At 47.2% G+C, this 14,036-nt stretch overlaps 1 protein-coding gene across 1 annotated transcript in view; it reads left to right on the top strand.

Annotated features, from left to right (window-relative positions):
* The window catches only part of PKP1 (plakophilin 1), a 46,786-nt gene extending 33,363 nt beyond the window's left edge, over positions 1-13,423 (top strand). The window contains exons 7-13 of the mRNA XM_065404177.1: positions 2,099-2,213; positions 2,777-2,932; positions 3,278-3,454; positions 7,394-7,547; positions 8,262-8,448; positions 12,124-12,208; positions 13,352-13,423. Of these exons, the coding sequence (XP_065260249.1) occupies positions 2,099-2,213; positions 2,777-2,932; positions 3,278-3,454; positions 7,394-7,547; positions 8,262-8,448; positions 12,124-12,208; positions 13,352-13,423 (946 nt within the window). The remainder of the gene's footprint in view (positions 1-2,098; positions 2,214-2,776; positions 2,933-3,277; positions 3,455-7,393; positions 7,548-8,261; positions 8,449-12,123; positions 12,209-13,351) is intronic.
* The last annotated feature ends 613 nt before the right edge of the window (positions 13,424-14,036 follow it).

The following is a 14,036-nucleotide window of genomic DNA, read 5'->3' as shown; positions in this document are numbered from 1 at the left end:
CTAATGACTATCTCTTGCCAGCAAATTCTAGCTGATTCTCTTTTTTTATACTGGATCCTTTCATTCCAGTTACAGTCACTGGGTGTTGGCCCATCCCAGTGTAAGTGTCTGTGTCAAAGTGAGAGGCTCATATATGGGCATGGGATGGTTTTATTTCTTTCTTGGAAAAACCAGAGAACTTCTTAGCATGAAGATCTTCGTCCTGACTTGCAGTTTCTTCTACCAGCCTCCAGCTCCCCCATCACGTTGGGAACAACTCAGTGGGGAGATGAAAAAGCTGTATAATTAGGTACTTTAACGAACTGAAGCGCTGCCTTAGGGAGTGTAGCAACAGACGCCCTTGCCAGACGCGCTAGCTAATGGGAGCTACATTCTCTTGTGAAACTGACTAAGCGGACTGCAGCAGGGACTGCAGATTACTCTGCCTGTCACTATCAGCCCCCAGAGGTCTCAGCCCTTTGAGGCTAGAGATCACTTCTGAAGGACAGTGCGCTACTGCCTCCATCCCTCTTTTGGAGGAGAACTTTCCCTGCGCAGTTACGCAGCAGGATGGTTCTTGTAAGCAGGGCTATCATCTGCTCCATCCCTCTAAAGGCACTGGAGCTCAGATACAAGGATACATATTAATGGAGAAATGGCAGTATCGGGGGATACTGCAAAAATAGCCATCCAGGGGGCATGGTCAGTCTTCTGCGCACTGGTTTGTCATTTCTTGTGCCCATAATGCATAGCAATGCCACGGAGATAATGCCAAACTTGAGTCAGTTTGGGCCTAAAATGGGTCGGTAATAATGCGGGACATGGACATCTGATCATTGACAAAAGCCTAGCCACTCGTTTCTGGCTGGCAGGTGTCTGTGAGCTATTGCAAACCACTCATTTGCGAGCTACCGGTGCATTAAAACCAGACCATTTCATGCCGCTGCTAAAACTCTGCTGTCTGAGCCGACACCTGATCCAGAGTTAAGCGCAGTGAGACCATCAATACTTAAATCTAAGTTTTGCCCCTTTTTCTTAAAACCTGGTGTCCCCTGTGTGAGAGAGACGACAAATTCCTGCAATATCCCAGACAAGCCTTATTGGATTACGCTAAACCTTACTGAATTCAGTTAAAGTATTTTAGGAGTTCGTATTGTTGTGAGATCATATGTAATGTCTCTACGAGAGAGACATGACTCATGTAAACCCTGGGCAATGTTAGGAGCTTCAAAGGAGTCTTTTAAACAATGTACTTTTTGAAGCTTCGCCTTGAGGAGGGGACCTTTGTGTGCTGGTCATGGTGGTCACCTGTCACATGAGGACAAGATCAGAGGCCCAAACAGTAGAAAGGAGGGACTCAGCGAGACATGGGGGTTCTTGTTCTGAGAAAAAGGTGTTATGAACTGATAACCACAGAAAACCCTCTGTGAGGTTTGAAGGACTGGTCACCAGCCCGAGCCCCTGTTGGAATTCGGGGTGATCTCTGGTAAGCTTATTAGCGTGCGTGTAAGTTGTTGTATTGATTTAATATGTTTTCTCTGTAATGCTTTCACCTTAAGAATAAATGTGCTTGTTTAGAAAGAACTGTGTGGTAATTGTGGTATTGAAGTCAATGATGCTACACTGACCTACGCCAGTTGAAGGTGTTCTCCTGGTTCTCTATGGCAATCTCCAGCTACTCATTTTTCAACCCTCTCTCTGGAAATAACTCTAAGCAGATATCCTGCGTGTCCTCACTGTACATACATTGTCTCTAAGGAAAAATCGTACTGGTAGGATTGTTCTCTCTAAGGGGATATCTTCCCTTTGGATTTACCCTAAAAGGAAAATCTCCATGGATGAAATTCACCCCTCTGGAGAGGAACGTGACAAGACCTATACACCATCTAGGTCCCACTCTAATTGTCAGAGTTGAAGTGGGACTTGGGTGGTGCATTGGCCTTGTTCCGTCCCCCTGCAGAGAGGTGAATTTCACCCTATAAAGGCAATCCTTCCAAGCGGGTTGAATTCAAACAGAATTATGTGTGGCGCTCAGTGGCTGATGGAAAATACCCAGCTAATGGAGCTGCTTATCTGTCTTGCTTTATCTCCCTACATTTTATAAAATGTCTTCCTTCAGAAACCTGAGTTCTGCAGATGCTGGACGTCACACCATGAGAAACTACCCTGGCCTGATTGACTCAGTCATGACTTATACCCAGAATTGTGTGGCTGCCAGCCGGCCTGATGACAAGGTACTAGACATATGAGCTTCCCACTTGCACACAGTTCATCAGCCTGTGCCTAGCCCTAGCCTCCTAGTAGTACACCCTGAGCACTGAACCTGCACAGCTCTTTTGATAGTCCAGCTATTGAGTTTGGTGCGCAAATGGGTGCAGAGCTCTTTTGAAAATTCTGGCCTACATGTCACAAAGGTCGCTGCTGAGTGCTGAACGCGTCTAAAAATCTGGCTCTGATTTAGAAGTGAATTGGAAGTGAATTAAACTAAATCAGATTAAGGTTACTCTAACTCCAAATAAGAGTGTCCACACAGGGATTTAATGTGGTTTAAATAATCCACTTTAAAAGTTAATTCAGATTAACTTTACGGAATGTCCCCATGTAGACAAGCCGTAAGTAAAATCAGAGTAAGGACCTCAGAGTTTGATGTATTATATTTATGTTCCAGCAGCAGGGTTTATCCGCCTTATACCGCAGCACATCATTGACTGTCACTAAATATTGTTACAATGCGCATACTGTTCCATGTTCCTGTCTGACAGTAAAACTGTTGTATTTTTTTGTGGGCTGATTTCAGTCTGTGGAGAACTGCATCTGTATCCTGCACAATCTGTCCTACCGCCTGGATGCTGAGGTGCCCAATAAATACACCCAGCTCAACCATGTGGCCAGGAATGCCTATGTGGACAAGACCCTCACAGGCTGCTTCAACAGCAGGAGTGGGAAGCTGGAGGTAAGACGTGCTCCTGATTCTGGATGCTTGCAAAATGCACCGTTCACTCAGCCCCAGTCACAAGGTTCAAGTGAAGAGTTGCCCTGCCCCTGCATTATCAGGGCCAGAAAGGGGGTCTAAGGAGTTACATAGGAGTCACATGTCCTCCAGTTGGTACACCTGGGCGAGTTGAGAGGCTGGCAGCATATGCCAGACCACACTAGATGTGTCGTCTGTATGCAATAGGTGCACGGGTGCATGCAGATATTTGTATGTGACCGACCGCCCAAGCCACCAGGGATAACGAAGCGTGATTCGTGTAGAAAACACCAGGCTCCTGGATGTCAATCTTTTACTTCCCCTTAGAACGATGAGTATGTTCTACCCATTCCCGATGAGGAGTACAAACCCAGAGGGCCCAGCTGGCTGTACCATTCTGATGCCATCCGCACATACCTAAACCTGATGGACCAGAGCAAGAAAGATGCCACCCTAGAGGCCTGTGCTGGGGCCCTGCAGAACCTCACTGCAAGCAGAGGACTGGTGAGCGTGCTCTCTTTCTCTCTCTCTCTTTCTCTCTCTCTCTCACACTTACACACACACACACACACACACACGCAGCCCAATGGGCTCTGCAGGGGGACAGATACCTCTTCTAAACTGCAGAGCACAGGTAGAATTGCTCCACAGTTTCTACTACAGCATTAAACTCTAATGCCATTGCCCGCACACATCCGACACAGAGCGCACCGAGGATTTAGTCCACAGATCCACTGGACACACCCTCAACACTCCCCTGGCTAGGGCTGACACCTCAAACCTTCCTCCACACTAGCAATGATGGGCATAGCTGCACAGCACACACTCTTCATGGCCTTCACCCAGCAGAAGTACCCTGGTTGTATTGCCTTTTGAGGTCTGTGTGCCAAGGTAGGAAGGACTGGGCCTAAGACACTGTCTGTGTGTGTGCAAAATAGGGGATGGGCATGGTAAATATCTGGTCTTGTTCTTGCCTAAACGTTGTTGATTTTAATTTGTGAGATGGCTAGATAGATAAATTTTTTATGACCCATTCATAAGCCGACCCTATAATTCAGGGGTTGACAAACTTTGGCTCCCGAGCCATCAGGATAAGTTACTGGTGGGCCGAGACGGTTTGTTTACCTCGAGCGTCTGCAGGCATGGAGGTAAACCTAAGTAAACAAAGTGTCCCGGCGCGCCAGCTGCTTACCCTGACAGGCCGGGACAGCAACTGGTGGGGAAATGTTTTGGGGGGGAGAAGCTGGGGGTCAGGGGAGTAACCCCTGTGACCACCCCCCACATGACCCCACCCCTAGCCTGGGACCCCCACACTCTCCCCATCCCATCCCTTCCCATCTTAGCTGCGGCAGGCCAGGGGAGGACATCTCTGACTTGGCCAGAACTGCTCCGTCAGGCCGGGAGGTGCGGCCGCAGCGTGCTCCGGAGGGCGGGGCCAAGCGGCACAGCTTCGGAGGCTGGGGGGAGAGCAGCGTGGCCAGAAGCGGAGAAACTCTGGCCCCACCTCTTCCCTTCTGGCTGTGCTGCCTCTCCTTGCCCCCTCTGTTGGGGGGAGGGGCTGTGTTCCACCTCTCCCTCTCTATACCCGCTCATAAGCTGACCCCCTTCTCTGTTGCTTCCCTTTTTTACTAAAAAAAATTCGGCTTATGAACGAGTATATACGGTAATACATAGGCTGGGAAAAGAGTGTCTGTACAACTGGGTATAGTGCTTAGATTATCCACAAATACAAAGTTAGTTTTTTACAAGTCATATGATACATAGAGCACATAATCACCAATAACCCAAATTTAGGTGAATAGATTTAACAATACAGTTTAGATATTAGAATCCGAATACTCAGGTACATCACTCATGAAAAGTTGTACAGAGATTTGATTGTGGAAAGCAAAATATATCAATGAGTGGAGATTGTCCCTCAGTAATTGAGAATTAGGTTGGTTGCCCATTTAGAAAATAAAAATCCACGAGGAAAGTATTTGTTACTTTCCTGACTGCGCTTCTCATCGGCACTCCAGCTCATCCCTCCTGGTATTGCCGATGTCCTGTGATGTGTTCTATGTAGATGTCCCTTGACCACCTGATGGTTTCCAACACCATGAGTTGCCTCATCAGCCGAGTGTAGCATTGACTGATTCTGCATTCTCTCAGCACTCGCTCGTTACTGGGGTCCCATGCGCACACAGCACAGAGACGTGTCGCGTGTTACGGCATCCCACCCAAAGGCCACCTGATGATGACACAGGGGAAGTCTTCTGCTGCGTGTCTAGCTGCTCAGTGTTTTGGCATGAAAAGCTTTGATTTCTTTCAAATTTGAGAAAATTATCCCTTTTGTCAGTGGGGTGAGGATCCTCAAAGGGCATCGGGAATTTGACTTTCAATGGGAGTTGGGTAGAGCTGGTTTGGGAAACTTTGATGGAACCACATGCCACTGGGATATGCAGCTCTGCCTAAATCAAAATGCTTATGACATCAGGTTGATTTCACTAGAACTTTGGCAGTACTTTATTTTTGTGGTTTTCTTCCAAAACAATGTTGAAACATCTGGTCTTGATGTTTTTTGGAACAAAACGTTTTGATTTTTCATTTTGAAATGACGTTTTGTTTCAGTTTTTAAAAACATTAGATTATACTAAATTTTTTAAAAGTCAGCTTCAAGAAGAAATGGTTTTGTGGAAATGAACATTCCTACTACCCTGAAACCCCTTTTTTCTTCAGATTTTTCCTTCGCAGAGAATTTCCGATTCGAAATAAAGCCAATTTTCAGAATCCTTCCCAAAATGAATTTTCCCCCCTCCTTTAGAGCTGGGTGTCTAATTCCCTTAGACACCTTTGAAAATCCCAGGCTCGAGCTGGGATTGGTTATGTAGCTTAGGTCAACAAAGGAAAAGGGAGATTGGTGAGGTGAGTTACTGACTCCGGAAGGTAGAGTTTTGTGAATGGTAGGAATGTAGAACTTAAAGGTGGAGATGGAATGGAATGCTAAACTGTGTTGCACTGTTCAGCATTCTATTACCGGAAAAATCACCATACTCAGATTTCCTGCCATGAAGATTCCAGGTCTCTTCTATAGAGATTTGTTGAAATGTGGTATTTGTATGCAATTAATAAACTTCATTTTGTTAAGCTGAGTCTTTTGGCTGAAATCTGAGGCACACAATGCCTTGTGTGTTAGATCCATGTTCCTTTCAACTAAGATTTCCAGCATTTTTCCTTATATTGATCTCTGTTTGCCCTCCCAAAATTTCCTAGAGTAGTGCAGGTTTGCCATGAGATGAACTGCAGAGCATAAAACAAAAGCAGCACATAAATGACATGGAAGTACATAATTTTTTTTTCATGGGAATATCTTTTCATGTGCAAATGTGAAATTTAATGAGCTCAACATTGCAAGGGAGAAACTTGCAAAGGAAATTTGCAAAGCCTATCCTACAAGCTTTCCTCGGACAGATCTTCCATTGAAGGCGACAGAATTCTACGTGCAGGGAGTTTGCAGAATGGAATCCTTTAGCCCTTTTGGTTACAGACTTGTGGATCTGTTCTCTCCTCAGTGTCCTGGGATACTTACCTCAATCCTGTTAGCACCATTAAGTAACACAGCACATGTCTGTTCTGCACTCAGGGAGGGCAATCAAACTGTCTGTCATCTCAACCCAGTAGAATGCACTGGTGGTAGCACTGCAGCTGATTACCCGAGAGGAGAAAAGATCCTGTGCCAATAATACATGCCCCTATTGGAAGAAAGAATGCAGCTGTCTGGCAACATCATAAAATTGTTTAGCAGCTTGTTCAGTGTTGGTCTCTGAGGCCAAGAATTCAAAAAACAAGGCTCCTGTGTCCGTATGTAGGCACCTACCTAAATGGACTGATTTTCAGAGTTGCTGGGCATGCGTCAAGCCAATGGATTCACTCTGGATTTACACCAGTGTAAACAAGGACAGAACTTCATGCAAGCGCCTGTCTTTTTAAAAGTATCATTTAGCTGTACAAGAAGTGGTTTGTTCCTCCTGGGGTGCAAGGGGTGGCAGGAGGGGGCAGTTTGTGCATGAAACTCAAAATCCTCCAATTAATGCTGATAGGATTTAAGCTCATAAACCTCACCACCTTGTGTCCCCGCCTTGCCCCCCCGGCCAACCAGGCTGAGGCGAGAACTGACTCTCCAGCCCCTAATATAAGTTGTTTATGGACAGAAAGGGATGCATAGGAGAGACCCAGATTCTCAAAGGTGTTTAGGCACCTAATTCTCATTGAAATAAATGGGAGTTAGGCACCTCAATACCTTTTGAGGATTTGGATCCAAGATGCTACAGTATGATATTGATGATTATTGTATTACCTAGCTATACTTTCCTGTCTATAGCGTTTATACCCAGAAATACTGCATAGAATACACCTGGCCTGCATGGGTTGGCCGTCACTAACAAATTCTAATTTGTCCCCTAGATGTCCAATGCAATGAGCCAGCTGATTGGCTTAAAGGAGAAGGGTTTGCCTCGTATAGCACGGCTCCTCCAATCCAGTAACAGTGAAGTTGTCCGATCTGGGGCTTCCTTGCTGAGCAACATGTCCCGGCATCCTATTCTCCACAAAACCATGGGTAAGGAGCTTCCATAAAGGCCATTTCTGAGGGGTTGTCTAGCCTCTCCCCTTCTTTCACAAGCCCACCTTCTGTTGTAAACCTATCAGCTGAACTGTGCCAAGCATCACCACCGGACATAGATTCACCAAACAAATGCACTGATGTCACACGTCCCCTCCCCGTGGCTGGTGATCAGCAGGGCTGTGACGCTGTCCAAGAGATGCTATTTGTCCTGGCCTATAGCCACCATAAGGAACCCTCAGCTGACGTCTTTTGGAGTAGTGCACAGTCTGGTTAACAAATGCTACCTCACCCCATTAGTGGGCCTCTCACTTGATCCCTGGCATGCTTCATGGATAAGATAGATCAGCTGGTTTCTCTGGGCCTCTTTCTGGGAGAGGGAGTGTTTCCCCTGGTTGGGTTGGCCTTGGCTTCTTGGGGTGGTGTATACGGTTTCCCGAGCCTCACCGCTTGTGACACCAAGCCATGTTCATCGTTATTGCGTAGATCAAATAGGACCAGATCCTCAAAGGTATTTAGGTGTGTAACTCCCGCTGAGTTAGGCACATAGATACCTTTGAGATCTAGGCCATAGCGGTTATTGTGTGATTATTAATGCCTCACTTAGGGCCTGATTCTGCAGCCCCTCTGTTGCATAGTACTTACTCAAGTATCTGATTGATCTGCACTGGTTTTTATTTCAGTCCTGATTGGAATATTCCTCCTCTTTAGCTCCCCAGGTGCTTCCAGATGTGTCCCGTCTCCTGGCCTTCCAGTCCGGGAACAACAGCAACTTTGGAGATATCATGTCCTCTGCTTGCTACACCATGCGGAACCTAATCATGTCCAACCCGCAGATGGCCAAGCCTTACTTGACGAGCAGCATGCTAAATAATGTAGTAAACCTGTGCCGAAATGGGTGAGTGATGGTGAGGAGGAGGCTGGAGGACCATGTGCAAGCATGTGAAGAGACCCCCTGAAAGGGGGTTCCAAAGAGGATGGATCTAGACTGTTCTCAGTGGTACCAGATGACAGAACAAGGAGCAATGGTCTCAAGTTGCAGTGGGGGAGGTTTAGGTTGGATTTTAGGAAAAACTTTTTCACTAGGAGGGTGGTGAAGCACTGGAATGCGTTACCTAGGGAGGCGGTGGAATCTCCTTCCTTAGAGGTTTTTAAGGTCAGGCTTGACAAAGCCCTGGCTGGGATGATTTAGTTGGGAATTGGTCCTGCTTTGAGCAGGGGGTTGGACTAGATGACTTCCTGAGGTCCCTTCCAACCCTGATATTCTATGATTCTATGATTCTATGCAGCCAACTTGTGCACATGCCCATTGGGCCCAGAACAACTGCATCCCTGATGCAATGCTGTTCAGTGACCACTGTTAAAGGCCCAGCGGTCACTAGGTACTATCACATTGTAGGGGCTGAGAAGCCCCTGATGTTTGTTATGGGAGATTACTGCTGAATCTCCGATACCATCTTGTGGTGACAAATGGGAAGTGCTAACTTCTCCGGGAGGACCCCTCTACATCTAGGCTGGGGCTTGCATGGGAGCCTATGCCCTGGTAGGCAGACTCGCACTAGCTCTGCTGTAGCTGCTAACGCTAGCAGTGTGGATGTTGTGGCAGGGGCCGCGGCTCAGGCAAGCCACCTGAGCTCAGATCCAGGGCTCAGGTGGGCTTGGACTCTGGCAGCTAGCCTGAGCCACTGCCCATGCTGCAACCTCTGCACTGCTATTTTGTGTGTGAGTCTATTTCCCCATGCTGGGAGTCACACCACCCAGCTGCAGCGTAGACATATCCTAAGGGAGTTAGGAACCTACATCCCATTGAAATTCAATAGGAATTTGGGCACCTAACTTCCATTGAAAATCCCAGCCCTAAATATCAGTGATGTTGTTATGAATCCCATGTACCTCTTATTCAATCAGGTGCTATAGCTCTGGGTTCCCAGCATTATTGTTGTTATTAACGATACTCATAGAAAGTGCTTGATAAAGAAAGCCAGGATCATTATCCTAATTTTACAGGTGGGGAAACCGAGGCAAGGTCAACCTGCAGGCCAATGCTAGAGTCAGGAATCAAACCCAGGTCTCCTGAGTCACAGTCCAGTGCATTATCCACTTGGTACTTCAGTCATCAGCCAGGCTCTGAGGAAAGCATATAACCATGGCAGTAGAATCCACAAACTTATAAACGAGGCAGAGAATTGCTTGAACTGGCTGGCACTTGGCGCCTGCAGGAGCAATGAGGTTCTCCCAGAAGATGAGATGAGACTCGTTTTGGAGAAAGCTCAGACAGTCAGAGAAGCATTTGGAGCTGTGGAGAAGGCACACAGGGAAAAGCGACGGGAAGCGCAGAATGGGCGGGCAGACTTCATGAGCAGCACCCAAGCACTGCACCATTACCTGCTAGAGCTTGTATAATGCTCTTCTCACCCTGCCCTGGCTTTTCTGTTGACACTGTTCTACTTTAACTAACTATTAATTGGGCCTAAGCCTTAGAAGTCCTCTGTAGCCCATTTGCTAGGGTAAGTCCCTACGTTGTTAGAGACTTGAGTTCAAGTCTTGCGTGGGCCTGAGGAGAAGTGATTGAAACAGCAAGCGCTCGCAGGCTGTCCTGTTGAAGCTGTTCCATTCTAATTAACCATTGATTGGGCTAAGCATGTGAACCCCTCTATAGTCAGGGCCAGCTCCAGGTTTTCTGCCGCCCCAAGCGGCGGGGGGGGGGGGGGGAAAAGCCGATCGGCAGCACTTCGGCTGCAGCTCAGTCGCGCCACTCCATTCTTCGGTGGCGGGTCCTTCACTCCCTCTCTTCCTCTTCGGCAGCAGCTCAAAGAGGAAGAGAGGGACTGAGGGACCTGCCGCCAAAGACCCGGATGTGCTGCCCTAGTAGCGGACTGAGTGCCGCCCCTTTGTGTTGGCCGCCCCAAGCACCTGCTTCTTTCGTTGGTGCCTGGAGCCGGCCCTGTCTATAGTATAGTGGTTAAGGTGCTCACCTGGGATGCTGGATCTCCTTGGTCAACTCCCCTCTGTGCCTGCTGAGGGGAAGGATTTTGAACAGGGATCCTCCATCTCTGGGCCCTTTTAATAAAATGCAAATCACTCTTCTGTCCCCTGTGGCTGGCTACCTGCCCAAGCTGTGGGGAGTTCCAATCCCCCCTCTGCACAAGGACCGGAACAGGGATCTCCCACCTCCCAGGGACTGTTGCAACCTCTGGTGAATAAGGACCAATCCAGCTTTCCATTAGTCAATGGAAAGCTTCATTAGGAATTGGATCAGACCCTTAATCTGCTACAGGTTTGCAGCATTCCTTTGGGGATTAACTGGGTAGTCACAGGCCGAAAGATTTCCAGAGTCAAAAATCCATCCACTTTAAACATCGGCCCTAGTATTAACTGACCTTCTCTCTCAGCAGAAATCATTGCCTGTAATTTTCACACCAGTTTTAAAGTGTTTGGAGGGGTCACTTGTTTTTACCAATGGTCAGTTGACTTCATTTCACATAGTCTGACCAGCAGCTGCTGCTGCTATTTGTGTGGCCATGTGCACACAGCTGTGTCCCACCTAGAGCTGCGTGAGTTGCTTTCTAGCACTTCATTGTCCAGGTTTTGGCTAGAGCTGGGGCCAAGTTGCAGAGTATGAACTGGGTCAGAACTCTCTGAAAGTCTGGGGTGGTCAGGGTTTATATCGGGCCTGTTATAACGATCAGAGCCAGCAGTGAAGTTTGGATCCAGTTCTGGGTCTGAAGTGTTCCAAAATTTTAGGAAGACCTGCAGCAAATGCCTGAAGGCCTGAGTCTTGTTCACAAAGTTGTTACTTGGGCAAACTCCCACTAATTTTTGCTGAGTAAGGATTTCAGGGGTGGTACAAGTACAGGTCCAGCACCCTTGGGACCTGACCGGTGCCGAACCAGAGAATTTGCCGAACCACAGAAGGTCAATATTGTAGCGAGCGGGTCCCTTTTTATTTGGATCTCACCGAGGCGAATAAACGGAACACCGCTTGCAACGCTGCCTAGCCCAGAATTACTCTCTCTCTTCATAACAAAGTGTTAGTGTCATTACACACATTTACTGTATTGCACAAGGCAATAAGTAGATAAAGCATAAAAAACCCCAAATAAAATCATGCTGGACCACGGATGGTGCCGGAGTAGAGAGGTTCAACCTGTATTGTTATTATTTCTTCTAAGTCGCATCTCAGCTGTCCCCACGAAGCAGCGCGAGGTTGTTCCTTATATTGTATTACTGAGTGATCTGTGCTATCTAGTTCCAAAGGAGTCCCATAATGGCGCTTATGCCATTTCCCTCCTATCTTGCAGCTGTTTAGATTCGACAGTCCAGAAGTGTCCCTTTAGCTCAGCTTCCTCCCATTCCTCTGAGTTACTCCCCTTTGGACCATCCAGAAATCCCCGTCCCTCCTTGGCATTTGCCCAAATGATGTCTTCAAGGCAACCTGTGAGCATGTAGTTGAATGATCTCCATTGTGGCTGGCCAACCCTCTGCAATAGTGGAGCTGGTTCACACCATGCTGAGAGGGGCATTGGTGGGCTGTGGCCAGCTAAGATTCACTGGATTTCTTTCATCCTTCCAGCTCCTGTCCAAAAGCAGCTGAAGCTGCTCGCCTCCTGCTGGGTGATCTGTGGTCACACAGGGAGCTCCAGGGCATTCTCAAACAGGTGAGAAAGCTAAGTGTTAGCCTTGTCCTGATTCTCAGCTAACTGGATTCACCCACTGAGGTCAATGAATTTGCGAGGGATGTAAGTCAGTGTTGAATATTGCCAGTGTCTACGAGAAAAGCTGGGGCTTTGAGGGTGCCCTTAGAGCTGCCCACCAACATACGGGCCCCATTTGCCTCTCGTTTACACTAGTGTAAATAACTCCATTGAGGCCCATGCAGATCCACTGGTGCAAAGCCAGCGCGAGTGGAAGAAGCAGCTCCACAGAGTCCCTAGCTTGTGTGGCTAGAGGAGAAGTGATTGCGACAGCCCCCAACAACGGTTCCTTTTCTCTATTCCCACACTTCCTCTTTTGTCCCCAGACCTGCCCTGTGGTCACCTCCCCTTCTTCAGGGACAGAATAATCCATTAGAACAACAAGAGAAGCAGCCAGCATTTGTCAGGTCCCCTCTCCTTCCCCACAGAATCCCCAAACCTGCAGAGTCAGAACTAGCCTCTTTGCTCCAGACTGGTTTCTTTCACCAAACTGGGGTTCTCCTCCCCACACCATGGAAAGCCAACAGCAGCAGGGAGTAAAAGGATTGACTGTGGGGAAGGGGCAGTGTGTGGAAAATGGGTGCAACTTGTGGGCCTCAAATCCACACAAAGGTTGATGGTGAGGGTTTTTTTTCCTGTTTTTAACCTTATGGCAGCCCTCCTTAAAACATCAATTCCACCTCCAATTTGACAAGACAGTGTCACTCTAGCATATTTTACACATGGTCCTTGCACAAATGTGCATCATACATACCTGATCCTTACTGTCTTTCCAGTATAGGCAACGATATTTCCTCAGCAAGGCGGGTTGAGGTCCTGCTACCTATAGAGGGAAGACAATGCAGGAAAGACTCATTCCCTCAATAACTATGACTGTTTGCATACACATTGCATGCTTTGTGCAGGCAAAAGATTGCACAAGGTGCATGCAACATTAACGTTTCTGCAAAGGACATAGTGAGTGCACGCAGCCTACTTGCTGGATGCAGGTGGTCTTTGAGGTAGGACAGAGGAATTTGACTCATGGGTGATGACATTAGATAATTATTGATTTGCAAGTTATCTGCATTAACTGCCTTCCAATAACTTCCACATCTCATTCTGCAGCAAGGATTTGATAAGAATATGTTGGGATCCTTAACCGGGAGCGCTTTCAGGACCCTGTCTTCCAGATTCTAAGAAGAGACCTTCAGCACAGGTTCAGCCTGCAGGTGAGAAGGGGATTGTCACTGCTGGAAAAAACATGGTGTTCAAGGACAAACAAGATGGTGCCTTGACACCAGCAGCAGTCATGTCATGTAATGTAAATGCTGCTTTGCTCACTTACATTTGGTAAGCATGTGAGGCTGTTTCTAGGGCCAATTGCAAATATTCCATGAAAATCCTGTTTCACCAGAAAACGGGTGGTTTTTTTTGAGTCAGTGACATTTTTCACTAAAAGTGCTTTTTAAAGAAACTTTTGACTTTCCATCGAAAACCTTTTTGACCAAAAACTTAGTTTTAGGCCAACAAAAATTTCCAGTTTTTGGTTTTTCAATAAACAGTCAAAATTTTCAATAGGGGAGGGAAAAATTCCAATCATCAACTCTTGCTGCTTCTAATGCAGAAATTGCCTCATTGGTCTAAGATGTAGAGAAGTCATTTCCTTCCGACTCACATGGTGTAACAGCTACACAGATGAGGTTGGTAGGACAGGGCCTAGCACATTGAACAGAGCATGTGATGTGACCATGAAACCTCCTGTCTACAACCAGGACAGCCCTTCAGTGGCTTTGACCCTTTTTTCCAAGCT

The sequence above is a fragment of the Emys orbicularis genome, chromosome 4 (assembly GCF_028017835.1).
Source record: "Emys orbicularis isolate rEmyOrb1 chromosome 4, rEmyOrb1.hap1, whole genome shotgun sequence".
Lineage (NCBI taxonomy): Eukaryota > Metazoa > Chordata > Testudines > Emydidae > Emys > Emys orbicularis.
This window is presented reverse-complemented; position numbering and strand designations above follow the sequence as displayed.